This window comes from Mastacembelus armatus, chromosome 18, assembly GCF_900324485.2.
Source record: "Mastacembelus armatus chromosome 18, fMasArm1.2, whole genome shotgun sequence".
Lineage (NCBI taxonomy): Eukaryota > Metazoa > Chordata > Actinopteri > Synbranchiformes > Mastacembelidae > Mastacembelus > Mastacembelus armatus.
The window spans coordinates 18,792,044-18,819,560 of record NC_046650.1 but is presented as its reverse complement, the minus strand read 5'-3'; the positions used below and the strand labels follow the sequence as shown (position 1 = coordinate 18,819,560).

Sequence of the window (27,517 nt, the reverse complement as noted above, 5' to 3'; positions counted from 1 at the left end):
TTTATATAGAGGCCACAAACCACCAGGACCACAGATAGCACGGCACGGACCTCAGACCATTGAGAGACCAGACAGGCCACGAGGTCGGGCTGAGCCCCTTTAGCAGGCTGAGTGTTGTAACCAGTCCTAGTCCTAGTCTTTATAGTGGTCTCTAACACAGACTGGGCCTGATTATTGGTAATGAGAGCTTCAAACATGGGCCCCATGCTCTGACAGTGTTTGTAATGAAAGACACAGGTGTTGTTGTCACAGGGATTCGTTTATAGCAAATACACAGCTGGGCATGGACGTCAGAACAGGTCTGAGACCAACACAGGACTTACCTGGCATGGCTGAATGATACCACACTCAGAGCATCTTCAGACTTTGGTGTCCTCCAGTCAGAAGGAGTCCTTATCCAACCTGTGCTTCCTGTTCTCTAATAACCTTAGGTCTGTTTCCAGTCATCCATAGAGCCATGGAGGAATAATGGAGGAGGAAGTCCTCCTCCTTCTTCTTCTTCTTCTTCTTCTTCTTCAACAGCAGTTGGCAACGGCCAATATTGACCAATATATAAATTCTAACACTCAAAACCTTTTCTGTCTAGATACTTAAATAAAATCCTATTTACTCCACTTGGTTTTTCTGGATTGGATCTAGAACTAAACTCATTCACTTTAGTCCTTTTCATGATCTTCATCTGCTGTTTTCCTGCTCATACCTCTGACTTTCCATAATGACGTATCTCCAACCACTCTAAGGTTCCAAATAAACTGACTGGGTCCGACACAGGGGTTCCTAATGAAAAGGGTCTGACACAGGGGTTCCTAATGAAAAGGGTCAGACACAGGGGTTCTTAATATAGTAGACTACAGAACAGTCTCTAAGCAAACAGCTCCCTCTGCTGGACTTTGAGAAACCAGCTGGACAAAGTAGTTCACATCTGATTGGATCATTTGGACTGAACATTTGAAGACTCAGATGATGTTAAAACAAGAATTATATTGACAGTTTGAGGCTCATTCACTACAACGTCTGTTTGTTTGGCATCTCTCCTCATTTCCTCTGTGTGATCCACTGTTCATGGTATAAAGTCCTGCAGCTGCTGGGACCCTGTGGAAACAGCCCTTCACCCCTGGTTATATGTGCACGTCTTTATATGGCTGTGTTTAAGGTGGACCTGTGTTTAAGGTGGACCTTTATCTAGGGTGGACCTTAGAGGTGGATGTTAGAGACATGTGAGGAAACATGGTGTTTGTACCCGGAGAAGAGAAAAGGCCTGAGACACACAGGAAGTGGGCGGGATCCCCTGGTGTCACTGAGACAAATGTAAAAAGCTGATCAGTGATCAGGGAACAGGACAATGAAGGAGACGTCTCTGCACTTTCTGCTCTGTAAGTCCAGACTTTGTCTGTTTTACCTTCTGCTGCTCACAGCTCGGCTGCTGCTGATGATAATTATTGTCATTCTGACAAACTCAAGGCGTCACAGTGTCGTCTCTGTTAAAGGTCTGAAATATTCAGGTCAGTCTTGATGTTTCTGGGTCAGTTTGGAATAAACTCGTCTGTGTTATTGAGAAGGACGTTCAGACTTTAGGAAGATGGTGAAAGCGGTTTGTCTGTGAGTTCAGTTCATGTCATGACGTTGTCCCAAACGTGGAGACCTGGTCACCTTCAGACCAGCAACATTTAGCAGGTCTGGACTTTTCTACTGTTCAGTTGGATCAGACAGAAACTGATGAGTCGACGGCAGGAAAACAGGTTTTGAACGTTGGTCACGTTGATTCAGCAGCATCATAAAGCTGCTTCCATCTGACTTTGGTTTTGGCCCGGGCTCTGTGGAGTCCTGCTGGGTCTGAGATCTGATCCAGATCACAGGGATTTATAAACCAGCAGTAAAACCCAGTTCTCATGTGTTCTATAGGAAGCTGGTGCCTCATGTTCATCCTGGTTCTTCATGCTGGATCATGTTTGTGTTTTTGTGTTTGTGCAGAACTGACTCCCACTGACCTGACTCTCATTTCTCTGCAGCTGTGCTGTCAGTGCTGAGCTGCACAACAGACCAAGGTCAGTGAGCTGTTCCCTTCTGTCTGATCCTCACAGGTTTCTCCTCTATTTCAGTTTGACAACAATAAAAAGGATGATCAGTGTTTGATTCTCACCCTGACAGCTCGTCTGACTCTGAGTCCCAGCAGCTCCCAGTTTTTCCAAAGAGACTCTTTGTCTCTGAGCTGTGAGGAGGACGACAGCTCTGCTGGATGGACCCTGAGGAGGAACACAACCAGAGAAACCAGGACTCAGTGTGGAGCTGACTGGGGAACATCAGCTGGTTCTTCCTGTAACATCAGCTACATCGTCCCATCAGACAGTGGAGTTTACTGGTGTGAGTCCAGAGAGGGAGCAACCAGTCAGAGCATCAACATCACTGTCAGTGGTAAGATGAGCCTGTGGAGTTAGTATTGATGAAGCTGTGTGGAAATGGATGAAATGCTGTAGTTTGTCTCTGTGTTGAGGTGGAGCAGTGATCCTGCAGAGTCCTGTCCTCCCTGTGATGGAGGGAGAAAACATCACCCTGATCTGTAGAACCCAGACATCCTCCGACCTCCCAGCTGATTTCTATAAACAGGGCTCCCTCATCATCGATCGGCCTACGGGTCACGTGACCATCCTCCATGTTTCCAAGGCCGATGAAGGCGTCTACAGGTGTAACATCAGGGGCCATGGAGAGTCTCCACCCAGCTGGATCTCTGTCACAGGTCAGAGGTCACAGACTCCTCATTCAGGTCAGGTTCCTGCTGATATTTCAACTAAATTCAGACCAAAAGAAGCGTTTTCAGTTTCTCACTTTCTAAATGTCTCAACAGTAAAATTAGTGAATGTGTTATTTTTTAAATTGATTTTCATTAATATTTTTGGTTCGTTTTAGAGAAACCAACGACTACATCTACACCCACCTCTCCAACCAATTCCTCGTCCACCTCTCCTCCTCCTCTTCTTCTCTATGTGGTGTCGACTGCAGCATCAGTCTGTGGTCTGGTTCTGCTGGTGTTACTGGTTGTACTGGTGGGATGTGTTCAGAGGAAACCCAAAGGTCAGTTCCCTGGTTTTGTTTTTCAGAATAATAAATTATTAAATGATGAAAGTTCAGCTCAACATGGTTTAAGTTCAACATCTGAAGAGTTTCATTCATTAAATGTCAGTGATTGTTCCCATTGGTTCATTTCAGCCAATGAAGCGGGAGGTGGTGATGACATCACACGTGACGTCACATACAGTGATGTCAGCATATTAAATCAGAATCGTCGCCAACAGCAGCCAATCAAACGGAGCAGAGGTACTGATGTTGTCTGAGGTCACAGCTGGTTTAAGGTTCAGGTTAGACCCAGTTTTATCAAACTTTATTATAAATATTTAAATATTTTTTACACCAATAGAGATGACGACAAAATAAAGTAATTTTGAAAACAAGAACTGACAACAGCAGTTTCAGTGACTGTAGCAGGAGCATCAATAAGCAGGTTGTACAGTGGCTGCTGCAGTAGTACGAGCAGTACGTGTACTAACAGTAGCAGTACTGACAGTAGTACTATGAGTCATGTGACCTGCTGCTCCATCAGGCTCCATCAACTGAACTACAGTCTGCAGCCATGATGACATGCTCATGTGTCTACACCATGTTAGCATGCTAACTTTAGCTGGTTAGCAGGAAACACAAAGTCCAGCCGAGGCTCATGGGAAACTAAAAGACAGCAGATGTTGAAAACATTCCAGATGTTGTGGTGCTGTGACTCTACACATCACTACTTAGGCCTGGTTAAACAGAAAATGCAGGTTTTATGCAAAATAGCTTATTTTCCAAAGCTATAACAGTAGGTTAATGCTTATATAATATTTAAACTGAACTTACAATCTGTAATTAGTTTCTATAGAAATTAAATCTTTATATAAAACTTTATTATTTTACACATAAAATGATCAAATTACATCAAGTACTGGGGGACTGGAAGGCAGCACAAATCTGTTTTTAATTATATTCATATGGAAATATTCACATTTACACATTTACAGACCAAACTATAAACCCAGTGTGTCAGCAGGTTTGTTTAGAGATGATACATCAATTTAAGTTCAAGTGAAAATAAAATCATCAGGGAAAAGACTTGGGCTGCACAAAACAAAAGAACAGCACAAATTTAGTCTCATGGAAATGTAAAGGAAACTGATGATGGCTGATAAATAACATTTTCTCCTTCTTAATGTACATATCTTTAATAAAATCTTCTTTTTACCTCACATGATCTAAGTCACCAGGACAACAGAGTAAGACACAGTCAGATATTCTACTTTATATTTTAACAACAATATGAAGGTGTGTAGTACTGCAGAGTATAAAAAGAGACTAAAGATACTCAGCGCTGTGATTTCAGCTCCTCAGACTGACCTTGAACACAACTAACAGGGTCACAGTTCAGACCCTGCATGTCAAAGCTGAAGCAGCAGCCTCCTCTCACTGCATGTTCTGCTGTAGGTGATGATTCTGTGTAAAATGGTGTGACAGTGTTGCAGCACGTTGGCTCCAGTGAGCAGCTCTGTGGTCGTCCACTTTCCTGTTTCTGTTCAGTTCCCTCCACCTCTGGTTGGTCTCACTGTGTTTCAGCAGAGGTGTGAAGAACAAACAAATACTTAAACCCTGCTGCCATTTATGAAGTAGTACTGCATCTCTTTATATCTGTACCTGAGAAATAACTTCATGTTCCTGTAGCAGCAGGAGTCATGTGACCTCCATGTGCTCCCTGTGCAGACAGAGATCCAGCTCCAGTCTACTCAGCAGTGAGAACTGAAGACGTCACTTATGGCCAAATCGTCATCGGACCAAACAGGAGCAGAGGTAACTGTGGACAGAGCCAGGCTAACACTTTCCCCCTGCTCCCAGTCTTTATGCTAAGCTAAGCTAACTGCATCCTGACTCCAGCTCTGGACTTCACACACATGAGACTGGTTTTCATTGTGTCCCCTCAGGTCTGAAATTAAAACTGCTGTTTTTCCCAGAAATGTTGGGCTGTTCATTTAGAGAAGAACAGGAGCATAAAAATGTCAGTCAGCTGAAGTTTGGCCTTAAAGACCTTGGCATCATTCCTGAGGAGAGTCTGGACCTGTACAGGTTTCTGTCTGCTCAGATCTAATTAGAGCAGGAATGTTCTTTAAAGGCTCAGTGTGAATGTGATGATACCAAACGTGCTGTGCCATGAGAACAGAGGTCACTCTGACAGTCGTCTGGTTTCCATCCACCTGAAGCTCAAATTGGAACCAAAGTCAGAGAAAATCAGCAAAACCAAATGTGGATCATTCAGGTCTTAATGTGCACGTTGAACAGGTGGATAGTGGCTCAGTCCAGCCTTCACAGTGACGTGTGCAGTGAGTAGTGACTGGAGTCTGGACAGTTCACTGGAAACCAGTTTGTTAAAGGAGCCTCTGGCCCATAGACCAGACCCAGATACACAGAATACATGAATGAAGGTGAGGACTGTCGCCCTGGCACTCCAGTCCAGGAGTCCAGTTCAGCCGTCACATTAAAGTGGTAAATACCAGTCTGCCTCAGGTTCTACGGATCACGTTTCTACTCTAGACTGGGGCAAAGAAATTCATCCAGCTGTTTTCTACCTTCATCCCAACGTTCCCCTGCTGCCTCCTCACCAGCACCTGCATAGACCTGAAACTACAGATACTGGTGAAGTCCCACTGGTTAACAGCAGCTTCCTTCTTATAGTACCAGCTGTTATGGTTGCTGGAAGATATTTAAGCTGTGAATATACTTTTACTGCTCAGGAGAGATTAATGTCAGGGTCTAGACTAAACCGACTAGAGCCTTCATCTAGTGAACCTGACTCAGTCACACTCAAGAGGCTGCTGACACTTTAAAGAAACCTCATTAATTTACAATTAAAGCAAATAAGCTTTTACTTTAACTGCAGATGTTCTTTATTTAGCAGATACAAAAGCAACAGCAAACAATAAATGTGTTTAAATCAGTAAATGTATTAAAAATCAATAAAAACCAAGAATTCAATAATAAATCAATAATCTCTATTCTTCCCCTGTCTTACTATCATCCTACTCACAACCTCCTTGGTCTGAGAAGAACAGGGCTGGTTGATGAGTAGAAGAATCAAAAAGGTAAAATTAGTTGTTGAAAGTCTGGTCAGATGGCGTGATCAGTGCGTGGCCAACAACTTGAATACGTGACACTTCAGATCTTAATAATTTCCCTGTATTGATGCTATTTTAGTTTAGGTACTTCCCTTTTTCCTCCCAGCCATCTGTTCATCCAGTCTTCTTTCACTTCCCTATTGACCTGTGGACACAACTTGTTTTAGTTCCATTATCACATTCACACATTGATTTATGTCCCTGTAAAACTGGTTCTTGTATTTAATCACATTTATATGTCTGAAATCAACCACAATAAAATCATAATACAGTCACTCACAGTTAAATCATGATGCAGTTATTATGAAATCATGTCTTCTCTCTTTAAATTAGCTCTTTAACCTTACTTTACATGGTTTTAATCAATATTTCTGATTTATTTTTCTATCTAACCTCCATCTTCACTTACTACTTGTTCCACAGTGCTGCTCTTCTTCATTCTGAGGCGTACATGGTTTATACTGCATGTATTCAGTTTTATCATCAACGTTCATCTTTCTGGGCTTTTTGACAGGATGTCTCTGATGGTGGATATGGTTTGAACTGTGTGTGTGTGTGTGTGTGTGTGTGTGTGTGTCTGTGTGTGTGTGTGTCAGAGTTTCAGGCAGAGCCAGATGTCGTCTACTCATCCTTGAGGTAGACCGTGAGACACCAGTCCACCCACTGACGTCCTGCTGGTCTGTAACTGGTGCCCAGAGACTCTCACACCAGACTCCATTCATTTTTTCCAACATTTTACAGGTTGTGTGTTTTGTTGTTGTTGTCTCTTATTTTTGGAAACGTTTAGATGCATTTTTCAGCACAAACCACTGGAACTAAAAACTAAAACCAAAGATTAAAGAAACTGTTAAAGTATTTTAAGTCACTCAGCCTCTTTCAGTTTTAGTTTGGTGCACGACAACATCAACTTACTTGTTTTGTCAGACTTTGATTCATATGAGCCTGTTTAACAGAATCTGATGATAAAATCCAGCTGTTTTGTGGATAATGTCCTCAGTGACTTTACTGTTATTTATATTTTATTGATGGTTTTTGGACCATGTTCTTGTTGCTGCAGCAGCCATCTGGTTTCTCTGCAGGATCATTAAACTTTGGTCTGGTTTTGTTGTTGTTCTCGTGTGGTTCTGTGGGTTTCATAAAGGCGTCAGATGGAAAATTTGACTTGTACCTGTTTGGTTGTGTCTAACTGATCCACACCTCTCTGCTGTGGACAGACATAAAAAAACACGACCACAGACTGATCTTACCAAAAGTTACTGTGGCCACTTTGAAAACGAAGCTGAAGACGTCTCTTTTTTTTACAGCGTCTCAACTAACAGGCCCCTTTAAATTCTGAACGATGTGAAGATGAAAACATGACAATTGTTTTTCGTTTTAAACTCATTTCCATCTCTGTATCTGTAGTTTTATTTTACATTTTATCTTTTATCCTACATCATTTTATCTTTTTGTTGATTTGGTGATGTTTATTCTTGCTTTATGTGAAGCTCTTTGAATTGTCTTTGTCTGTGAAATAAATCAACTGCAGCATTTTGTTGTTAAACAGGTGAAATAATGTGCAGAGGAATGTCTGCCAGCTGTGGTGCTGGTCCAGCTCAGCTCACGTCAGCTCTGATGGTTTCTCCTGTAGCTCCAGTGGTTCTGCTGTGGTGTCAGGGGAGGTCCAGTCTGGTTTCTGTAGTTTAAGCCTGATAACAAGGCACACTAAAACATACTGCATTACCACAGTAAAGGGGACCAAAGACTTAGGACAAAGTCATTTTATCATGTAGGGACTGAGACCAGATGTTAGAGTGTGTGCAGTCACCTGGCAGAGACACATGCACCTGTTCCAGGAGGCCGTGGGTCGTTGGACACACGATAGAAGAGAGAACATGGCCGACAGTGTGGAAAAGACCCAGAGTGTCTCTGACCTCTGCAGGACAGTTACTGTCAGTACAGCAGCACAGAGCAGGACTGAGGGATCCAGGCTCACAGCAGGAGACTTTGATCCAGACTCCCACACACATTTCACCTTCAGACCAAGAAGATCCCAGTAATCAGCTGCACACATGTCCAGAGAGGTGCTGTGGGCAGTCTCAGGTCACATCCTCCATCTTTGTGGCAGCTCTAACGCCACAGTACGTGGTGACAGTCATGGCCAATGAGAGCAGGAGAAATGATCAGCTGATCAGCCGTTGGTCCCTGCAGATGAGAACAGCTTCCCCACATTTTCACAACTGTCTGTGTTTAGATACAGAACTAATGTCTGACTGTGGCTGAGGACTGAAGGAGGTCGTTCACTAATGTGGATCTGTGTGATTCTAAAAATCAGTGACCATGTTCCAGCTGCAGGAGGAGAAACCACGCAGCTGCTGCACCGCCCTGCACAGAGGAAGTTGTGGTTTGTCACTGCTCAGACTGAGAAGAGTTTGATGTCAAAGGACCAAGAGGTGCAATGGGACAAACCCGTCTTCAGTGTCTGATCTGTGAGTACCGTGGTTTCTGTCACACTTCAGTCGTTCCAGCCTTAGATCGGAGCTGCAACGGTCAGAGCTTCAAATATTATAAAAGAACATCTAGAAAAATCTGATTTTATTGGTTCGTGTGGAGAAAAGACATCAAGTGTAAAGATGTGACGACATGCAGGAAGAGAAATGCTCTGGTCAGTTGAAGAAGATGTAAAATACTGTGAGGCTCAGAAAACACAGTGTGAGCTGCTGCTGACGACATCTAGGAAACTTTTCTGGCTGTGTAGTTTTTTATTGTTTGGAGCTCGACTTCAAACAGCAGCAAACACTACTGCAGTATGTGGTGCCAGTATTCTGTGGAGTACGGTGAAAACAGCTGTATTTTTACTTCACAGCACAGACAATTTATTCCGTCAGTGCAGTTTCAAGGTGGGGGCACCAAGCTGAGGGTCTCCATGTGGTCCCAGACTCCCCTTGTGTTCCTGAACGATGCCAGAAAAGGCTTAATCAGCTCCCAATGAAGCTGACCTTTGACCTTTGGATGGAAAGTGTTTTAACATCATTTTATCATATTTGTGTGAAATGTGGTCAGCTGTTTCCAGCACCGACCTGGACCTGGATGTTTAACCAGGCCTGATCTTTATGTAATAATATAGTCGGTTCTTTAATGGGACTACGGAACCTAAAAGGTCCCAATTCCATCCACTCAGCCACCCAACAGTCTCAGCTGTGTCTGTACCTGCAGGGCTGCTGGAGGATATCCCAGCATGCATTGCAAGAGATCCTCCTGGTCTTAATGGAAATATTTTCTAGTTAACAACTTTCCACAAAGTGACTGACACATTGCGACCTAGTTCCTGTTGTGGGTCTGCAGTACAGGGACAGGGCCTGGTCACATGATGATCACATGACCCTGGAGTCAAACTAATAATGATAATAATAAATTCCCTGTGACATTTTAAGTGGAAAACTGTAGATGATGGATGGAATAACACTTTATCGTTTTGATCTGCATTTACAGTTTCTCAGTATAATTTCTACAGAAAATCTGTTTCAGTTGATGATGTGGTTCCTACAGTCCTGTGTGACTGCACTAAAACCTCCCACTGGCCTGACTCTCATTTCTCTGCAGCTTTGCTGTCAGTGCTGAGCTGCACAACAGACCAAGGTCAGTGAGCTGTTCCCTTTTGATCCTCATTAGAACTGATGTTTTAAACTCTGATAGAAACTTGGTGAAAAAGAAGGTTTGGAGCAATAAAGTTTCAGACCCTGAACTTTACAGCAGGAAATGACAAACTCAGTTTGACAACAATAAAAAGGATGATCAGTGTTTGATTCTCACCCTGACAGCTCGTCTGACTCTGAGTCCCAGCAGCTCCCAGTTTTTTGAAGGAGACTTTGTGTCTCTGAGCTGTGAGGAGGACGACAGCTCTACTGGATGGACCCTGAGGAGGAACACAACCAGAGAAACCAGGACTCAGTGTGGACCTGACTGGGGAACATCAGCTGGTTCGTCCTGCACCATCAGTCTCACAGTCCCTTTGGACAGTGGAGTTTACTGGTGTGAGTCCAGAGAGGGAGCAACCAGTCAGAGCATCAACATCACTGTCAGTGGTAAGATGAGCCTGTGGAGTTAGTATTGATGAAGCTGTGTGGAAATGGATGAAATGCTGTAGTTTGTCTCTGTGTTGAGGTGGAGCAGTGATCCTGCAGAGTCCTGTCCTCCCTGTGATGGAGGGAGAAAACATCACCCTGATCTGTAGAACCCAGACATCCTCCGACCTCCCAGCTGATTTCTATAAACACGGCTCCCTCGTCATCGATCGGCCTACGGGTCACGTGACCATCCTCCATGTTTCCAAGGCCGATGAAGGCGTCTACAGGTGTAACATCAGGGGCCATGGAGAGTCTCCACCCAGCTGGATCTCTGTCACAGGTCAGCAGCTTCACTTTGATTGACACTCTGATTTCAGCCACATGTTCATCTGACCAGGTGGGCTTCTGTCTGCAGGAACACCTACAACCACAGCCCCGCCCACCACTGTAGCCCCACCCCCAGACCCCGCCCCCGTCCAGCAGGTGTTCACAGTGGTCCGTTACCTGGTGGTGTTCTGTCCCTACGTCATCTCCACTGTCCTCATGGTGTCTCTGTATCGACACAGACCCACAGGTAACACTCTGAATCAATCAATCAATCAATCAATCAATCAATCAATCCATCAATACCAGTTGTCTGACTCTTCTTGTGTCCAATGTTGATAAATTCTCCATTTTCTTTCTCACCTGCTCTGACTGCAGGAAATCACCTGTCTGTCTCCATGGTGATGACCCCGCCCACCCATGCTGAGCAGGGATTGGAGGATGACCATGATGACGTCACCACAGAGCATCAGTTCTGATTGGCTCTCTGGTCAGAACCTGTTTGAGCCTCAGTGTGTTTTGGACCTCAGCTATCCATCCATACAGGACATTTGATTGGGAACCTCTGTCTCGTCCTCAGGCCTGTTGTTGAAGGAGATGATGGAGGTGCAGCAGCAGCTGAAAGAGACAATAAAAATATTAATAAAATGTAGCTGGTGTATTGAAAGTGTTCAGGTCAGTGACCTTTGTTCTGGTTCTGATAGGCCTGTTGGTTCTTGCTTTATTGGAGGAGTTTGGTCCTGAGAGGCCTGATCTGGTCAGCGCTGTGTTTTCAGCTCCTCAGACTGACCTTGAACACAACTAACAGGGTCACAGTTCAGACCCTGCATGTCAAAGCTGAAGCAGCAGCCTCCTCTCACTGCATGTTCTGCTGTAGGTGATGATTCTGTGTAAAATGGTGTGACAGTGTTGCAGCACGTTGGCTCCAGTGAGCAGCTCTGTGGTCGTCCACTTTCCTGTTTCTGTTCAGTTCCCTCCACCTCTGGTTGGTCTCACTGTGTTTCAGCAGAGGTGTGAAGAACAAACAAATACTTAAACCCTGCTGCCATTTATGAAGTAGTACTGCATCTCTTTATATCTGTACCTGAGAAATAACTTCATGTTCCTCTATAGTGGTACTACTGCTGCTACTACTACTGCAGTATTCTCAGTGTATCATGCCAACATGAGTAGTACTGACAGTAGTAGGGTAGTACTGCAGTATTCTCAGTATATTGTGCCAACATTAGTAGTACTGACAGTAGTAGGGTAGTACTGCAGTATTTGTTCCTGAAAGAAACCAGAGCATCATCTGAAAAATAAACCATGACCCGTCTGAACAGGGACACAGAATCCAGGTCTCTGTCAAACTGTGTGATCACAGTGTTCTGATCAGTTATTGATCGTGGAGCTGAACACATCATGTGAGCAGTCAGACAACAGCACCACCTGCTGGATCCTCTCTGACATGGTGAACATGACACTGAGCAGGAAGTTCATTTTGAACATGGACCCAGAAACTGATGGTTGGATTTCATGGGGATGAATAACAAGTAGACCCAGTCTGGATCTTTATGGATCCTTATCTTCCCGACCTCACTGTGTTCACCATGAGCTCCTCCCTATGTTTCTATATTCACTATTTAAATCACACTCAGATTGTTTTTGAAGTTAAAGGTTAAAGGTCAAAGTATCTGTCCAGCAGAAAGCAGAGTCACTCTGGAAACATCAGAATCAGTTTTATTGCCAAAAATGTTTGTGTGTACAGGGAATTTGTTTTGGTGTCATAAGCTTCCAGTTCACTGAGACAACAACAACAACGCTCAGGCAATAAAAATAAAAATGAGATGAGAATAACAATTATAATAAAATACACATATGTAAATATAAATAGACAAAAAATAAACAGTATGTACAGATGTGCTATAGATGATAAAATGGAATAGAATAGAAAGAGATGCAGGGATGTACTAGGATGGAGGTGGGAACAAATAAGGTTAAATTAGGTCATTGTACATTTCTGTTGAATAATGGGGGGAACATTTAACTGTTCATAAGGTGGATTGTCTGGGGGAAGAAACTGTTCTTGTGCCTGGCTGTCCTGGTATATGGGACTCTGTAGTGCTGGCCAGATGGCAAAAGTTCGAAAAGGGGGCGACTTGGATGTGAAGCATCCATAGTGATTTTCTGAGCCCTTTTCCTTACTCTGGTTGTTTACAGGTCTTGAAGGGTGGCAGGGGAGCTCCAATAATCCTCTCGGCAGTCTGAACTGTTCTCTGTAATCTTGGTGCCTACTTTTGTAGCTGAGCTAAACTGTTTCAGCAGCTCCTTACTGCCACCAGCTGAGCTGGAGTGTGAAGCAGCAGGTCCAGAGTCCCCAAATTAAAATCTAGAGCCAGAGTTTGGTTTGTCCCTTCTGGGCTACTGTAGAAACATGAAGCTGCAACATGGCTGCCTCCATGAAAGGAGACCCGCTCCTCATGTAGATTTAAAAGGCTCATTCTAAGATTAAGAAAATGCAACGGTTGGTATGTTTCAAAATTTACAGTTTTGCAGCTTCAACATCAGATTGGAGGAAAAGTTCATCTGAATTTGTGTTTTGATTTTCTCTCCTTTGCAGCTGCAGCAGTGAAATGATGTTGGTGGTTCAGGATGAATGAAGTCAGAGAGAAGCAGGTACTTACTACACTTTACTGCTCAATGAGTACTTTTACTTTACTGCTCAATGAGTACTTTGACTTTACTGCTCAATGAGTACTTTTACTTTACTGCTCAATGAGTACTTTGACTTTACTGCTCAATGAGTACTTTTACTTTACTGCTCAATGAGTACTTTTACTTTACTGCTCAATGAGTACTTTGACTTTACTGCTCCATGAGTACTTTTACTTTACTGCTCAATGAGTACTTTGACTTTACTGCTCAATGAGTACTTTTACTTTACTGCTCAATGAGTACTTTTACTTTATTGTTCAATAAGTACTTTTACTCTTGACCTAATAAGTATTTTTCCTTTAGACATAATAAGTACTTTTACTTCTGTGGAGTTTTTCTTTAAGAGATCATTTTAACATTCATGTACTTTTACCTCAGTAAACCTATTCCAGCAGGGGGCACTGCTGAACCAGAGTAACCTGTGACCTTTGACCTGAGTGTCCTGCAGCATTTCTTCCCCTGGGACATTTTGGTTCCCCCTGTGTGTCTGCACATAAACACCAGCGATGAGACTTGAGACTTTTATTTTGCTCCCACAGACACAGACTCCTTCAGACTCACCTGTCCACACAGGTGAGTCTGGTGTCTGTTTGCTTCATGAGGACTTTGTGTGTCTGTTGGGTTCATGAGGACTTTGTGTGTCTGTTGGGTTCATGAGGACTTTGTGTGTCTGTTAGGTTCATGAGGACTTTGTGTGTCTGTTGGGTTCATGAGGACTTCGTGGGTCTGTTGGGTTCATGAGGACTTTGTGTGTCTGTTTGGTTCATGAGGACTTTATGTGTCTGTTTGGTTCATGAGGACTTTATGTGTCTGTTTGGTTCATGAGGACTTTGTGTGTCTGTTTTGTTCATGAGGACTTTGTGTGTCTGTGGGTTTTTAGCAGTGAAGCTCCTAACGGAAAATAACAGCTTGTGGTCTCAAACTTCCCCTTCAGCTGCTTCCCCTCAGGCCTGGAGATTAGAAACTGCTCTTTCTTCACATCCTCTCAGGTGGACTGCATGGGTTTGGGCTTTTAATTGAAGAAACACAGAAATATGGGAAGTGTACGTGGTACCAGCTCCGACCAAAGGGCTGGATGATGAGTCCAGCTCACTTCTCTTCAAGAGAGGAGAGAGAAGCAGCTGAACATGCTGAGAGGATTTAGTGCCGACTCCACCCACAGCCTGGACTTTCTCTCTGCTAGAAAGTTGTTCTGTTCCACTAAAACCTGACTCTCATTTCTCTGCAGTTGTGGTGTCGGTGCCGATCTGCACGACAGAGCAAGGTCAGTGAACGCCTCCTGTCTCTGCTTCTGTCTGAGTTTGGGTTTTAGGATGATAAAAAATCCACATCAGGGTTTTTTTTTCTGACTGATATGAGGAATAATGTTTGTTCTTCTGCACAGTTTGTGAGGAGATGCTGGTTTTATTCTGCTGCAGCTGCTCACAAACATCTGTGTGCAGAATCAAAAGCTTCTCTGGACCCATGAGGTCAGACTTTAGTTTGTCTTTGCAGGAACAAAGTGACAGCCTGAAGTTTTCATGCTGCACAACAGAGTTTAGACAAAGATGAACCAAAGAGTCTGATCAGAAATCACTGATCAGGACCGTTATCAAAGATCCTCTTGGAGATCCTCACTCTGTCCCAAATCCAGACCACTAGAGGGGACTTCCCACGATGCACCTCTCCTGTTCCTGTGTTAATTATTTAACTGATCGGAGCCTGGATGTTCATCCATTTGGTTGAACTTTGACCAAAAACGTAACAGGTCAATGAAAACACTCATCACATGTGTTCACCTGTTGTTCTGGGCTCCATGAGGAAAAGCTGAATCAGACAGAGACACAGAGTCAGAGCTGAGTCCAGTCAGGCTTTATTAAAGAAAAGCTTTACAGACATAGTCTCATATTTAGACAGAACTATTAGCAGAAATGGATTTTAGTGTCATAAACATATCGTGAATTCTCCTACTGTGAATCCACTGTACACCGTGATGAGCCAGGACATGGATCAGAACCTCAGAACCTTCCTGAAGTCCAGGTCAGTGCAGGAGGTCCTGTCCATTACCCAAAAATGATCAGGCTGGACCTTCATGCCGTGGAAACGTCAGTATATTAAAGCCAGAGTAACATAATGAAGCTGAAACCAGCTGCTGAGACAGTTAGTGAGTCTGACACAGGAACATGGGACTTAGACGACAAACACAAACAACATGAAAACACACACACACTGTGCTGCTGCCAGTCTTCTTGGATAAACCACCTGATCAACACACCATGTTGATGTGTCTGCAGACTGAAGTCCAGTCTCTGGGCTGACTGTGTTGGACTGGTCCCTGACAGCAGCAGGACCAGAACCCAACTGGTCTGACCCAGTTCACTTTGGGTTCATTGGTCTTCGTTCAGGACGTGGGTTTGGATTCTGGTCTGTGGGTCTGCATCGTTTTCTATAGAACATAAAACCAACAACAGCAGCAACAAGAAGCAAAATACCAACAACTGTCAGACCCACAGCCAGTCCAACATGTCCATGACCTGCAGGAGAGAACAGGTGTGAGGTGTCAGGTAGGTGATGACTGAAGAACAGAACAAACTCCTGTCAGACATTATCTCCTGCACTTTGACCACATCACTCATCCAGCTGTTTTCTACAAAGTCTCATCAACAACATCTGCAGAAAACACAAACATCTGGTCTCACATCAACAACCAGGAAGCAGCTTCAGCTCTGCTGCTCAGACAAACACACACTCACCTGCTGAGACTCTCAGGTGGACGGTGCTGATTGGCTCAGTCTTTAAAACACCTCTCTTCCTGCGCTTTGTTTGACTCTGGAAGACACGACACTCGTATGTCCCAGTGTCAGTAAACGTCACATTCTTCAGAGTCACAGACACGTCTCCATCCTTCATCTGTGAGTCCTTCAGCTCCACCCGCTCCTTAAAAGATGGATGCTGGTTTATCCGATCAAATTTTCCATCCCGGTACACAAAGACATATTCTGGATCCAGATCAGGTCTGGTCCACTGTAGAGCTAAGATCTTTGTGCTGCTGGGAGCTCGACCTGGCAGAGTGACGTTCTGTCCAGGTTCAGCTGTGATGGTTCTCTGACCTGAAGAACAGAGGAACAGACAGAGAGCAGCCTAAATCCAATGAAATGTGTTTACAGCCTGAGCAAAGATGATGAAGTTATTCCTGATGTGTGTTCCTCCAAAGTGGGACTGTGGTTGGACAGGAAGGATTCAGATCAGCGTGGAACGTTCCAACACAGTGCCCAGCTGTTCCTCACACAGGAACCTATCTGACTGTTAGACCCATCAGTTTTCTATGGCAGTGGGCCTGGCTACAGTTGGAGGTCGGCCCCCTCATCAGCCAAGACTGGCCCAGACCACATCCATGTGACCCTCATGTGCTGTTGGGGATGTTTTCATCCACCAAGGGTCATTTTTCACTGTGAATGTGGCCACAACTTTACTGTAGATATAAATAATATAGAACATATTTCAATATAAAAGGGATTTATCTGAAATATTTTCACAGCACTTTATTTTAGCGGATGTTTTCATCCCGAACATAACCAAAGGGTAGTGTTTTCCAACAGCACAAAGGCCTGAGGATAAACTGGACTCACCCTCAGAGACACAGACCAGGAGACAAAGACTCAGCAGGGACGCAGTTTCTTTAACCCCCATTTTCTCTTCTGTCGTCTGAAAGTTGTTTATCGGTGATATTTCTCAAACTGTGGCTCATATGATTAATAATATCTACAGGAAAGACCAACCGGACACGCCTCGTCCGTCAGCCTTCGGTAACACGGGCTGTGTCTGAATGTCCACCCTAGTCCCGACCCCTCAGTCACTATATAGTCCACTATATAGACTGCTGTACTATATAGACTGGACTCAAATATCTAAGTTTCGGACCTGTACCCACTACTTTTTCTCTGTCGCAGATTATGACGTAACACGGGCTGCTGGCGCATGTAGACGTCACTTCCGGTTCCTTCCTTGTTTTTTTTGTTCTTTTAATAATTTAGTGGTAAAAATTAATTTATCTCTCCCCGAATGTTTTTTTAAAAGGTGTAACTTAAACGTCTGTTCATAATTTTCACGGACCATTACAGGGACCGACTCTAGGGGAGCTGTTCTGTGGTCTGAGCTGGTTCCAATGGCAACAAACCTCCTGGTGTTTATATCAGTCCAATATTCAGAATCACGTAATATTCATAGCATTAACCGTGGTTATATAGTTGTGTCTGCCTTATTGTCTGGTCTCCAGACACCATCTAGTTTAGGTTTCTGTTGGTCCCACAAACACTAGTCTGGTTTCCATCGCCTTGTTTTTATGCACATTTTGAAGTTTCACATCAAAAATGATGGAAACACCAAATTTAAAGAAAAAAACTTAATTCACAAAAATGTTTCCAGCTGGCATGAAGTGTTTTTGGTTTATGCGACTAATGGAAGATGGAAACACATTTGTCAAAGTTCTGACGTAGAGCGTTACGCTGGCGTCGTCTTCCCCATGTGTGCTGGCTCAGGGTCATAACGAACTTCCTGCCAGTGCCCGTCCTTATAAACGCGTCTAGTTCTAATTCACATTCACAGTTACCAGACTGTCTGTGAAATCCTGCTTAGTGTGACATCACATTGTGAGTTTTAACACAATAACATGCATTTATATAGAGGCCACAAACCACCAGGACCACAGATAGCACGGCACGGACCTCAGACCATTGAGAGACCAGACAGGCCACGAGGTCGGGCTGAGCCCCTTTAGCAGGCTGAGTGTTGTAACCAGTCCTAGTCCTAGTCTTTATAGTGGTCTCTAACACAGACTGGGCCTGATTATTGGTAATGAGAGCTTCAAACATGGGCCCCATGCTCTGACAGTGTTTGTAATGAAAGACACAGGTGTTGTTGTCACAGGGATTCGTTTATAGCAAATACACAGCTGGGCATGGACGTCAGAACAGGTCTGAGACCAACACAGGACTTACCTGGCATGGCTGAATGATACCACACTCAGAGCATCTTCAGACTTTGGTGTCCTCCAGTCAGAAGGAGTCCTTATCCAACCTGTGCTTCCTGTTCTCTAATAACCCTAGGTCTGTTTCCACTGCTCCATAGAGCCATGGAGGAATAATGGAGGAGGACGTCTCAATAAACCGACTGGGTCCGACACATGGGTTCCTAATAAAAAGGGTCCGACACAGGGGTTCCTAATAAACCAACTGGGTCCGACAGAGGAGGTCCTAATAAACCGAGTAGGGTCTGATACAGGGGTTCCTAATAAACCGACTGGGTCCGACACTGGGGTTCCTGATAAACCGACTGGGTCCGACACAGGGGTTCCTGATAAACCGACTGGGTCCGACACAGGGGTTCCTGATAAACCGACTGGGTCCGACACTGGGGTTCCTAATTAACCGACTGGGTCCGACACAGGGGTTCCTAATTAACCGACTGGGTCCGACACTGGGGTTCCTAATAAACTGACTGGGTCCGACACAGGGTTTCTTAATATAATAGACTACAGACCAGTCTCTAAGCAAACAGCTCCCTCTGCTGGACTCATTAATCCAGATCCAGCTGACTTCTGTCCTCAGCACAGTGTTTTTTATTTACAACAACTGAACAATATGTTGTTTACATCAGAGCAAACTTGACCATCAGCTGAAACCGTCTGGGCAAAGGGACTTTGAGAAACCAGCTGGACAAAGTAGTTCACATCTGATTGGATCATTTGGACTGAACATTTGAGGACTCAGATGGTGTTACAACAAGAATTATATCGACAGTTTCAGGCTCATTCACTACAACGTCTGTTTGTTTGGCATCTCTCCTCATTTCCTCTGTGTGATCCACTGTTCATGGTATAAAGTCCTGCAGCTGCTGGGACCCTGTGGAAACAGCCCTTCACCCCTGGTTATATGTGCACGTCTTTATATGGCTGTGTTTAAGGTGGACCTGGGTTTAAGGTGGACCTTTATCTATGGTGGACCTTAGAGGTGGATGTTAGAGACATGTGAGGAAACATGGTGTTTGTACCCGGAGAAGAGAAAAGGCCTGAGACACACAGGAAGTGGGCGGGATCCCCTGGTGTCACTGAGACAAATGTAAAAAGCTGATCAGTGATCAGGGAACAGGACAATGAAGGAGACGTCTCTGCACTTTCTGCTCTGTAAGTCCAGACTTTGTCTGTTTTACCTTCTGCTGCTCACAGCTCGGCTGCTGCTGCTGATAATTATTGTCATTCTAACAAACTCAAGGCGTCACAGTGTCGTCTCTGTTAAAGGTCTGAAATATTCAGGTCAGTCTTGATGTTTCTGGGTCAGTTTGGAATAAACTCGTCTGTGTTATTGAGAAGGACGTTCAGACTTTAGGAAGATGGTGAAAGCGGTTTTTCTGTGAGTTCAGTTCATGTCATGACGTTGTCCCAAACGTGGAGACCTGGTCACCTTCAGACCAGCAACATTTAGCAGGTCTGGACTTTTCTACTGTTCAGTTGGATCAGACAGAAACTGATGAGTCGACGGCAGGAAAACAGGTTTTGAACGTTGGTCACTTTGATTCAGCAGCATCATAAAGCTGCTTCCATCTGACTTTGGTTTTGACCCGGGCTCTGTGGAGTCCTGCTGGGTCTGAGATCTGATCCAGATCACTGAGGGATTTATAAACCAGCAGTAAAACCCAGTTCCCATGTGTGCTATAGGAACCTGGTGCCTCATGTTCATCCTGGTTCTTCATGCTGGATCATGTTTGTGTTTTTGTGTTTGTGCAGAACTGACTCCCACTGACCTGACTCTCATTTCTCTGCAGCTGTGCTGTCAGTGCTGAGCTGCACAACAGACCAAGGTCAGTGAGCTGTTCCCTTCTGTCTGATCCTCACAGGTTTCTCCTCTATTTCAGTTTGACAACAATAAAAAGGATGATCAGTGTTTGATTCTCACCCTGACAGCTCGTCTGACTCTGAGTCCCAGCAGCTCCCAGTTTTTTGAAGGAGACTCTTTGTCTCTGAGCTGTGAGGAGGACGACAGCTCTGCTGGATGGACCCTGAGGAGGAACACAACCAGAGAAACCAGGACTCAGTGTGGAGCTGACTGGGGAACATCAGCTGGTTCTTCTTGCACCATCAGTCTCACAGTCCCCTGGGACAGTGGAGTTTACTGGGGTGAGTCCAGAGAGGGAGCAACCAGTCAGAGCATCAACATCACTGTCAGTGGTAAGATGAGCCTGTGGAGTTAGTATTGATGAAGCTGTGTGGAAATGGATGAAATGCTGTAGTTTGTCTCTGTGTTGAGGTGGAGCAGTGATCCTGCAGAGTCCTGTCCTCCCTGTGATGGAGGGAGAAAACATCACCCTGATCTGTAGAACCCAGACATCCTCCGACCTCCCAGCTGATTTCTATAAACACGGCTCCCTCATCATCGATCGGCCTACGGGTCACGTGACCATCCTCCATGTTTCCAAGGCCGATGAAGGCGTCTACAGGTGTAACATCAGGGGCCATGGAGAGTCTCCACCCAGCTGGATCTCTGTCACAGGTCAGAGGTCACAGACTCCTCATTCAGGTCAGGTTCCTGCTGATATTTTAACTAAATTCAGACCAAAAGAAGCGTTTTCAGTTTCTCACTTTCTAAATGTCTCAACAGTAAAATTAGTGAATGTGTCATTTTTTTAAAATTGATTTTCATTAATATTTTTGGTTCGTTATAGAGAAACCAATCACTGCACCTCCACCCACCTCTCCATCCAATTCCTCGTCCACCTCTTCTCCTCCTCTTCTTCTTCTCTATGTGGTGTCGACTGCAGCATCAGTCTGTGGTCTGGTTCTGCTGGTGTTACTGGTTGTACTGGTGGGATGTGTTCAGAGGAAACCCAAAGGTTAGTGCCCTGGTTTTGTTTTTCAGAATAATAAATTATTAAATGATGAAAGTTCAGCTCAACATGGTTTAAGTTCAACGTCTGAAGAGTTTCATTCATTAAATGTCAGTGATTGTTCCCATTGGTCCATTTCAGCCAATGAAGCGGGAGGTGGTGATGACATCACACGTGACGTCACATACAGTGATGTCAGCATATTAAATCAGAATCGTCGCCAACAGCAGCCAATCAAACGGAGCAGAGGTACTGATGTTGTCTGAGGTCACACCTGGTTTAAGGTTCAGGTTAGACCCAGTTTTATCAAACTTTATTATAAATATTTAAATATTTTTTACACCAATAGAGACGACGACAAAATAAAGTAACTTTGAAAACAAGAACTGACAACAGCAGTTTCAGTGACTGTAGCAGGAGCATCAATAAGCAGGTTGTACAGTGGCTGCTGCAGTAGTACGAGCAGTACGTGTACTAACAGTAGCAGTACTGACAGTAGTACTATGAGTCATGTGACCTGCTGCTCCATCAGGCTCCATCAACTGAACTACAGTCTGCAGCCATGATGACATGCTCATGTGTCTACACCATGTTAGCATGCTAACTTTAGCTGGTTAGCAGGAAACACAAAGTCCAGCCGAGGCTCATGGGAAACTAAAAGACAGCAGATGTTGAAAACATTCCAGATGTTGTGGTGCTGTGACTCTACACATCACTACTTAGGCCTGGTTAAACAGAAAATGCAGGTTTTATGCAAAATACCTTATTTTCCAAAGCTATAACAGTAGGTTAATGCTTATATAATATTTAAACTGAACTTACAATCTGTAATTAGTTTCTGTAGAAATTAAATCTTTATATAAAACTTTATTATTTTCCACATAAAATGATCAAATCACATCAAGTACTGGGGGACTGGAAGGCAGCACAAATCTGTTTTTAATTATATTCATATGGAAATATTCACATTTACACATTTACAGACCAAACTATAAACCCAGTGTGTAAGCAGGTTTGTTTAGAGGTGATACATCAATTTAAGTTCAAGTGAAAATAAAATCATCAGGGAAAAGACTTGGGCTGCACAAAACAAAAGAACAGCACAAATTTAGTCTCATGGAAATGTAAAAGAAACTGATGATGGCTGATAAATAACATTTTCTCCTTAATGTACATATCTTTAATAAAATCTTCTTTTTACCTCACATGATCTAAGTCACCAGGACAACAGTCACAGTCAGATATTCTACTTTATATTTTAACAACAATATGAAGGTGTGTAGTACTGCAGAGTATAAAAAGAGACTAAAGATACTCAGCGCTGTGTTTTCAGCTCCTCAGACTGACCTTGAACACAACTAACAGGGTCACAGTTCAGACCCTGCATGTCAAAGCTGAAGCAGCAGCCTCCTCTCACTGCATGTTCTGCTGTAGGTGATGATTCTGTGTAAAATGGTGTGACAGTGTTGCAGCACGTTGGCTCCAGTGAGCAGCTCTGTGGTCGTCAGCTTTCCTGTTTCTGTTCAGGTCCCTCCACCTCTGGTTGGTCTCACTGTGTTTCAGCAGAGGTGTGAAGAACAAACAAATACTTAAACCCTGCTGCCATTTATGAAGTAGTACTGCATCTCTTCATATCTGTACCAAACAGGAGCAGAGGTAACTGTGGACAGAGCCAGGCTAACACTTTCCCCCTGCTCCCAGTCTTTATGCTAAGCTAAGCTAACTGCATCCTGACTCCAGCTCTGGACTTCACACACACATGAGACTGGTTTTCATTGTGTCCCCTCAGGTCTGAAACTAAAACTACTGTTTTTCCCAGAAATGTTGGGCTGTTCATTTAGAGAGGAATAGGAACATAAAAATGTCAGTCAGCTGAAGTTTGGCCTTAAAGACCTTGGCATCATTCCTGAGGAGAGTCTGGACCTGTACAGGTTTCTGTCTGCTCAGATCTAATTAGAGCAGGAATGTTCTTTAAAGGCTCAGTGTGAATGTGACGATACCAAACGTGCTGTGCCATGAGAACAGAGGTCACTCTGACAGTCGTCTGGTTTCCATCCACCTGAAGCTCAAACTGGAACGAAAGTCAGAGAAAATCAGCAAAACCAAATGTGGATCATTCAGGTCTTAATGTGCACGTTGAACAGGTGGATAGTGGCTCAGTCCAGCCTTCACAGTGACGTGTGCAGTTAGTAGTGACTGGAGTCTGGACAGTTCACTGGAAACCAGTTAGTTACAGGAGCCTCTGGCCCATAGACCAGACCCAGATACACAGAACACATGAATGAAGGTGAGGACACATTAGGACGCTGTCTCTGATGGTGGATATGGTTTGAACTGTGTGTGTGTGTGTGTGTGTGTGTGTGTGTGTGTCTGTGTGTGTACAGCGTTTCGGACAGAGGTCATCTACTCGCCACTGAGGTAGACCTTCAGACCTTCACACCTTCAGAACTTCACACCTTCACACCTTCAGACACCAGTCCACCCACTGACGTCCTGCTGGTCTGTAACTGGTGCCCAGAGACTCTCACACCAGACTCCATTCATTTTTTCAAACATTTTACAGGTTGTGTGTTTTGTTGTTGTTGTCTCCTATTTTTGGAAACGTTCAGATGCATTTTTCAGCACAAACCACTGGAACTAAAGACTAAAACCAAAGACTAAAGAAACTGTTAAAGTATTTTCAGTCACTCAGCCTCTTTCAGTTTTAGTTTGGTGCACGACAACATCAAGTTACTTGTTTTGTCAGACTTTGATTCATATGAGCCTGTTTAACAGAATCTGATGATAAAATCCAGCTGTTTTGTGGATAATGTCCTCAGTGACTTTACTGTTATTTATATTTTATTGATGGTTTTTGGACCACGTTCTTGTTGCTGCAGCAGTGATCTGGTTTCTCTGCAGGATCATTAAACTTTGGTCTGGTTTTGTTGTTGTTCTCGTGTGGTTCTGTGGGTTTCATAAAGGCGTCAGGTGGAAAATTTGACTTGTACCTGTTTGGTTGTGTCTAACTGATCCACACCTCTCTGCTGTGGACAGACATAAAAACACGACCACAGACTGATCTTACCAAAAGTTACTGTGGCCACTTTAAAAACGAAGCTGAAGACGTCTCTCTTTTTTTTTTTACAGCGTCTCAACTAACAGGCCCCTTTAAATTCTGAACGATGTGAAGATGAAAACATGACAACTGTTTTTCATTTTAAACTAATTTCCATCTCTGTATCTGTAGTTTTATTTTACATTTTATCTTTTATTCTACATCATTTTATCTTTTTGTTGATTTGGTGATGTTTATTCTTGCTTTATGTGAAGCTCTTTGAATTGTCTTTGTCTATGAAATAAATCAACTGCAGCATTTTGTTGTTAAACAGGTGAAATAATGTGCAGAGGAATGTCTGCCAGCTGTGGTGCTGGTCCAGCTCAGCTCATGTCAGCTCTGATGGTTTCTCCTGTAGCTCCAGTGGTTCTGCTGTCGTGTCAGGGGAGGTCCAGTCTGGTTTTCTGTAGTTTAAGCCTGATAACAAGGCACACTAAAACATACTGCATTAGCACAGTAAAGGGGACCAAAGACTCAGGACAAAGTCATTTTATCATGTAGGGACTGAGACCAGATGTTAGAGTGTGTGCAGTCACCTGGCAGAGACACATGCACCTGTTCCAGGAGGCCGTGGGTCGTTGGACACACGATAGAAGAGAGAACATGGCCGACAGTGTGGAAAAGACCCAGAGTGTCTCTGACCTCTGCAGGACAGTTACTGTCAGTACAGCAGCACAGAGCAGGACTGAGGGATCCAGGCTCACAGCAGGAGACTTTGATCCAGACTCCCACACACATTTCACCTTCAGACCAAGAAGATCCCAGTAATCACCTGCACACATGTCCAGAGAGGTGCTGTGGGCAGGTTCAGGTCACATCCTCCATCTTTGTGGCAGCTCTAACTCCACAGTACGTGGTGACAGTCGTGGCCAATGAGAGCAGGAGAAATGATCAGCTGATCAGCCGTTGGTCCCTGCAGATGAGAACAGCTTCTCCACATTTTCACGACAACTGACTGTGTTTAGATACAGAACTAATGTCTGACTGTGGCTGAGGATTGAAGGAGGTCGTTCACTAATGTGGATCTGTGTGATTCTAAAAATCAGTGACCATGTTCCAGCTGCAGGAGGAGAAACCACACAGCTGCTGCACCGCCCTGCATGGAGGAAATTGTGGTTTTTACTGCTCAGACTGAGAAGAGTTTGATGTCAAAGGACCAAGAGGTGCAATGGGACAAACCCGTCTTCAGTGTCTGATCTGTGAGTACCGTGGTTTCTGTCACACTTCAGTCGTTCCAGCCTTAGATCGGAGCTGCATGGTCAGAGCTTCAAATATTATAAAAGAACATCTAGAAAAATCTGATTTTATTGGTTCGTGTGGGGAAAAGACTTCAAGTGTAAAGATGTGACGACATGCAGGAAGAGAAATGCTCTGGTCAGTTGAAGAAGATGTAAAATACTGTGAGGCTCAGAAAACACAGTGTGAGCTGCTGCTGACGACAACTAGGAAACCTTTCTGGCTGTACTGAGAAAACAGAAGTACTTTTACTTCACAGCACAGACAATTTATTCTGTCAGTGCAATTTCAAGGTGGGGGCACCAAGCTGAGGGTCTCCATGTGGTCCCAGACTCCCCTTGTGTTTCTGAACGATGCCAGAAAAGGCTTAATCAGCTGCCAGTGAAGCTGACCTTTGACCTTGGATGGAAAGTGTCCTAACATCATAATTTTATCATATTTGTGTGAAATGTGGTCAGCTGTTTCCAGCATCGAGCTGGACCTGGATGTTAAACCAGGCCTGATCTTTATGTAATAATATAGTCGGTTCTTTAATGGGACTACGGAACCTAAAAGGGGCCAATTCCATCCACTCAGCCACCCAACAGTTTACAGCAGGAAAGGTACTGCCTCTCTTTATATCTGTACCTGAGAAATAACTTCATGTTCCTCTGTAGTGGTACTACTGCTGCTACTACTACTGCAGTATTCCCAGTGTACTGTGCCAACATTAGTAGTACTGACAGTAGTAGGGTAGTACTGCAGTATTCTCAGTGTACTTTGCCAACATTAGTAGTACTGACAATAGTAGGGTAGTACTGCAGTATTTGTTCCTGAAAGAAACCAGAGCATCATCTGAAAAATAAACCATGATCTGTCTGAACAGGGACACAGAATCCAGGTCTCTGTCAAACTGTGTGATCACAGTGTTCTGATCGGTTATTGATCGTGGAGCTGAACACATCATGTGAGCAGTCAGACAACAGCACCACCTGCTGGATCCTCTCTGACATGGTGAACATGACACTGAACAGGAAGTTCATTTTGAACACGGACCCAGACACTGATGGTTGGATTTCATGGGGATGAATAACAAGTAGACCCAGTCTGGACCTTTATGGATCCTTATCTTCCCGACCTCATTGTGTTCACCATGAGCTCCTCCCTATGTTTCTATATTCACTATTTAAATCACACTCAGATTGTTTTTGAAGTTAAAGGTTAAAGGTCAAAGTACCTGTCCAGCAGAAAGCAGAGTCACTCTGGAAACATCAGAATCAGTTTTATTGCCAAAAATGTTTGTGTGTACAGGGAATTTGTTTTGGTGTCATAAGCTTCCAGTTCACTGAGACAACAACAACAACGCTCAGGCAATAAAAATAAAAATGAGATGAGAATAACAATTATAATAAAATACACATATGTAAATATAAATAGACAAAAAATAAACAGTATGTACAGATGTGCTATAGATGATAAAATGGAATAGAATAGAAAGAGATGCAGGGATGTACTAGGATGGAGGTGGTAACAAATAAGGTTAAATTAGGTTATTGTACATTTCTGTTGAATAATGGGGGGAACATTTAACTGTTCATAAGGTGGATTGTCTGGGGGAAGAAACTGTTCTTGTGCCTGGCTGTCCTGGTATATGGGACTCTGTAGTGCTGGCCAGATGGCAAAAGTTCGAAAAGGGGACGACTTGGATGTGAAGCATCCAGAGTGATTTTCTGAGCCCTTTTCCTCACTCTGGTTGTTTACAGTTCTTGAAAGGTGGCAGGGGAGCTCCAATAATCCTCTCGGCAGTCCGAACCGTTCTCTGTAATCTTGGTGCCTACTTTTGTAGCTGAGCTAAACCAGACACAGAACGGACTCGATGATGGCAGAGTAGAACTGTTTCAGCAGCTCCTTACTGCCACCAGCTGAGCTGGAGTGTGAAGCAGCAGGTCCAGAGTCCCCAAATTAAAACCTAGAGCCAGAGTTTGGTTTGTCCCTTCTGGGCTACTGTAGAAACATGAAGCTGCAACATGGCTGCCTCCATGAAAGGAGACCCGCTCCTCATGTAGATTTAAAAGGCTCATTCTAAGATTAAGAAAATG

General features: G+C 43.9%; 3 protein-coding genes across 6 annotated transcripts in view; all 3 read left to right on the top strand.

Moving 5' to 3' along the window:
• The first annotated feature begins 1,327 nt into the window (after positions 1-1,327).
• On the top strand, positions 1,328-22,954 carry LOC113139918 (low affinity immunoglobulin gamma Fc region receptor II-like). 3 transcript variants are annotated; one of them, XM_026323561.2, is made up of 8 exons: positions 1,328-1,373; positions 2,010-2,045; positions 2,149-2,412; positions 2,492-2,734; positions 2,905-3,069; positions 3,205-3,312; positions 4,780-4,866; positions 22,763-22,954. In XM_026323561.2, the coding sequence occupies exons 1-8, from the start codon at positions 1,343-1,345 to the stop codon at positions 22,822-22,824; spliced, it is 996 nt and encodes a 331-aa protein (XP_026179346.1). In that variant the 5' UTR covers positions 1,328-1,342; the 3' UTR covers positions 22,825-22,954. The 3 variants fall into 3 exon arrangements, with proteins under 3 accessions (XP_026179346.1, XP_026179337.1, XP_033181586.1); XM_026323552.2 differs by having other exon boundaries at positions 2,492-2,761; positions 22,763-22,953; XM_033325695.1 differs by lacking the exon at positions 22,763-22,954 and adding an exon at positions 6,782-7,288 and having other exon boundaries at positions 2,492-2,761.
• LOC113140459 (Fc receptor-like B) lies at positions 8,608-13,172 on the top strand. 2 transcript variants are annotated; one of them, XM_026324271.1, is made up of 7 exons: positions 8,608-8,653; positions 9,768-9,803; positions 9,986-10,249; positions 10,329-10,571; positions 10,647-10,805; positions 10,934-11,045; positions 13,155-13,172. In XM_026324271.1, exons 1-6 carry the CDS (start codon positions 8,623-8,625, stop codon positions 11,032-11,034), a joined length of 834 nt encoding a protein of 277 aa, XP_026180056.1. In that variant the 5' UTR covers positions 8,608-8,622; the 3' UTR covers positions 11,035-11,045; positions 13,155-13,172. The 2 variants fall into 2 exon arrangements, with proteins under 2 accessions (XP_026180056.1, XP_026180048.1); XM_026324263.1 differs by lacking the exon at positions 13,155-13,172 and having other exon boundaries at positions 10,934-11,222.
• Positions 22,955-25,184: 2,230 nt separating the features above from the next.
• Positions 25,185-27,517, top strand: part of LOC113140147 (low affinity immunoglobulin gamma Fc region receptor II-c-like) — a 51,223-nt gene continuing 48,890 nt past the window's right edge. The window contains exon 1 of the mRNA XM_033325696.1: positions 25,185-25,402. Coding sequence (XP_033181587.1) covers positions 25,372-25,402 — 31 coding nt within the window. The 5' untranslated portion in view covers positions 25,185-25,371. The remainder of the gene's footprint in view (positions 25,403-27,517) is intronic.

Bases quoted from the DNA above. Each gene is read 5' to 3' on its own strand.
- LOC113139918 (XM_026323552.2), top strand. From the start codon at position 1,343: ATGAAGGAGACGTCTCTGCACTTTCTGCTCT. The intron at 3,070-3,204 runs GTCAGTTCCCTG...GGTTCATTTCAG, and splicing joins TGTTCAGAGGAAACCCAAAG to CCAATGAAGCGGGAGGTGGT. The intron at 4,867-22,762 runs GTAACTGTGGAC...ACAGGAGCAGAG, and splicing joins CGGACCAAACAGGAGCAGAG to GTAACTGTGGACAGAGCCAG.
- LOC113140459 (XM_026324271.1), top strand. From the start codon at position 8,623: ATGGGACAAACCCGTCTTCAGTGTCTGATCT. The intron at 9,804-9,985 runs GTCAGTGAGCTG...TCACCCTGACAG, and splicing joins GAGCTGCACAACAGACCAAG to CTCGTCTGACTCTGAGTCCC. The intron at 10,806-10,933 runs GTAACACTCTGA...CTCTGACTGCAG, and splicing joins GTATCGACACAGACCCACAG to GAAATCACCTGTCTGTCTCC.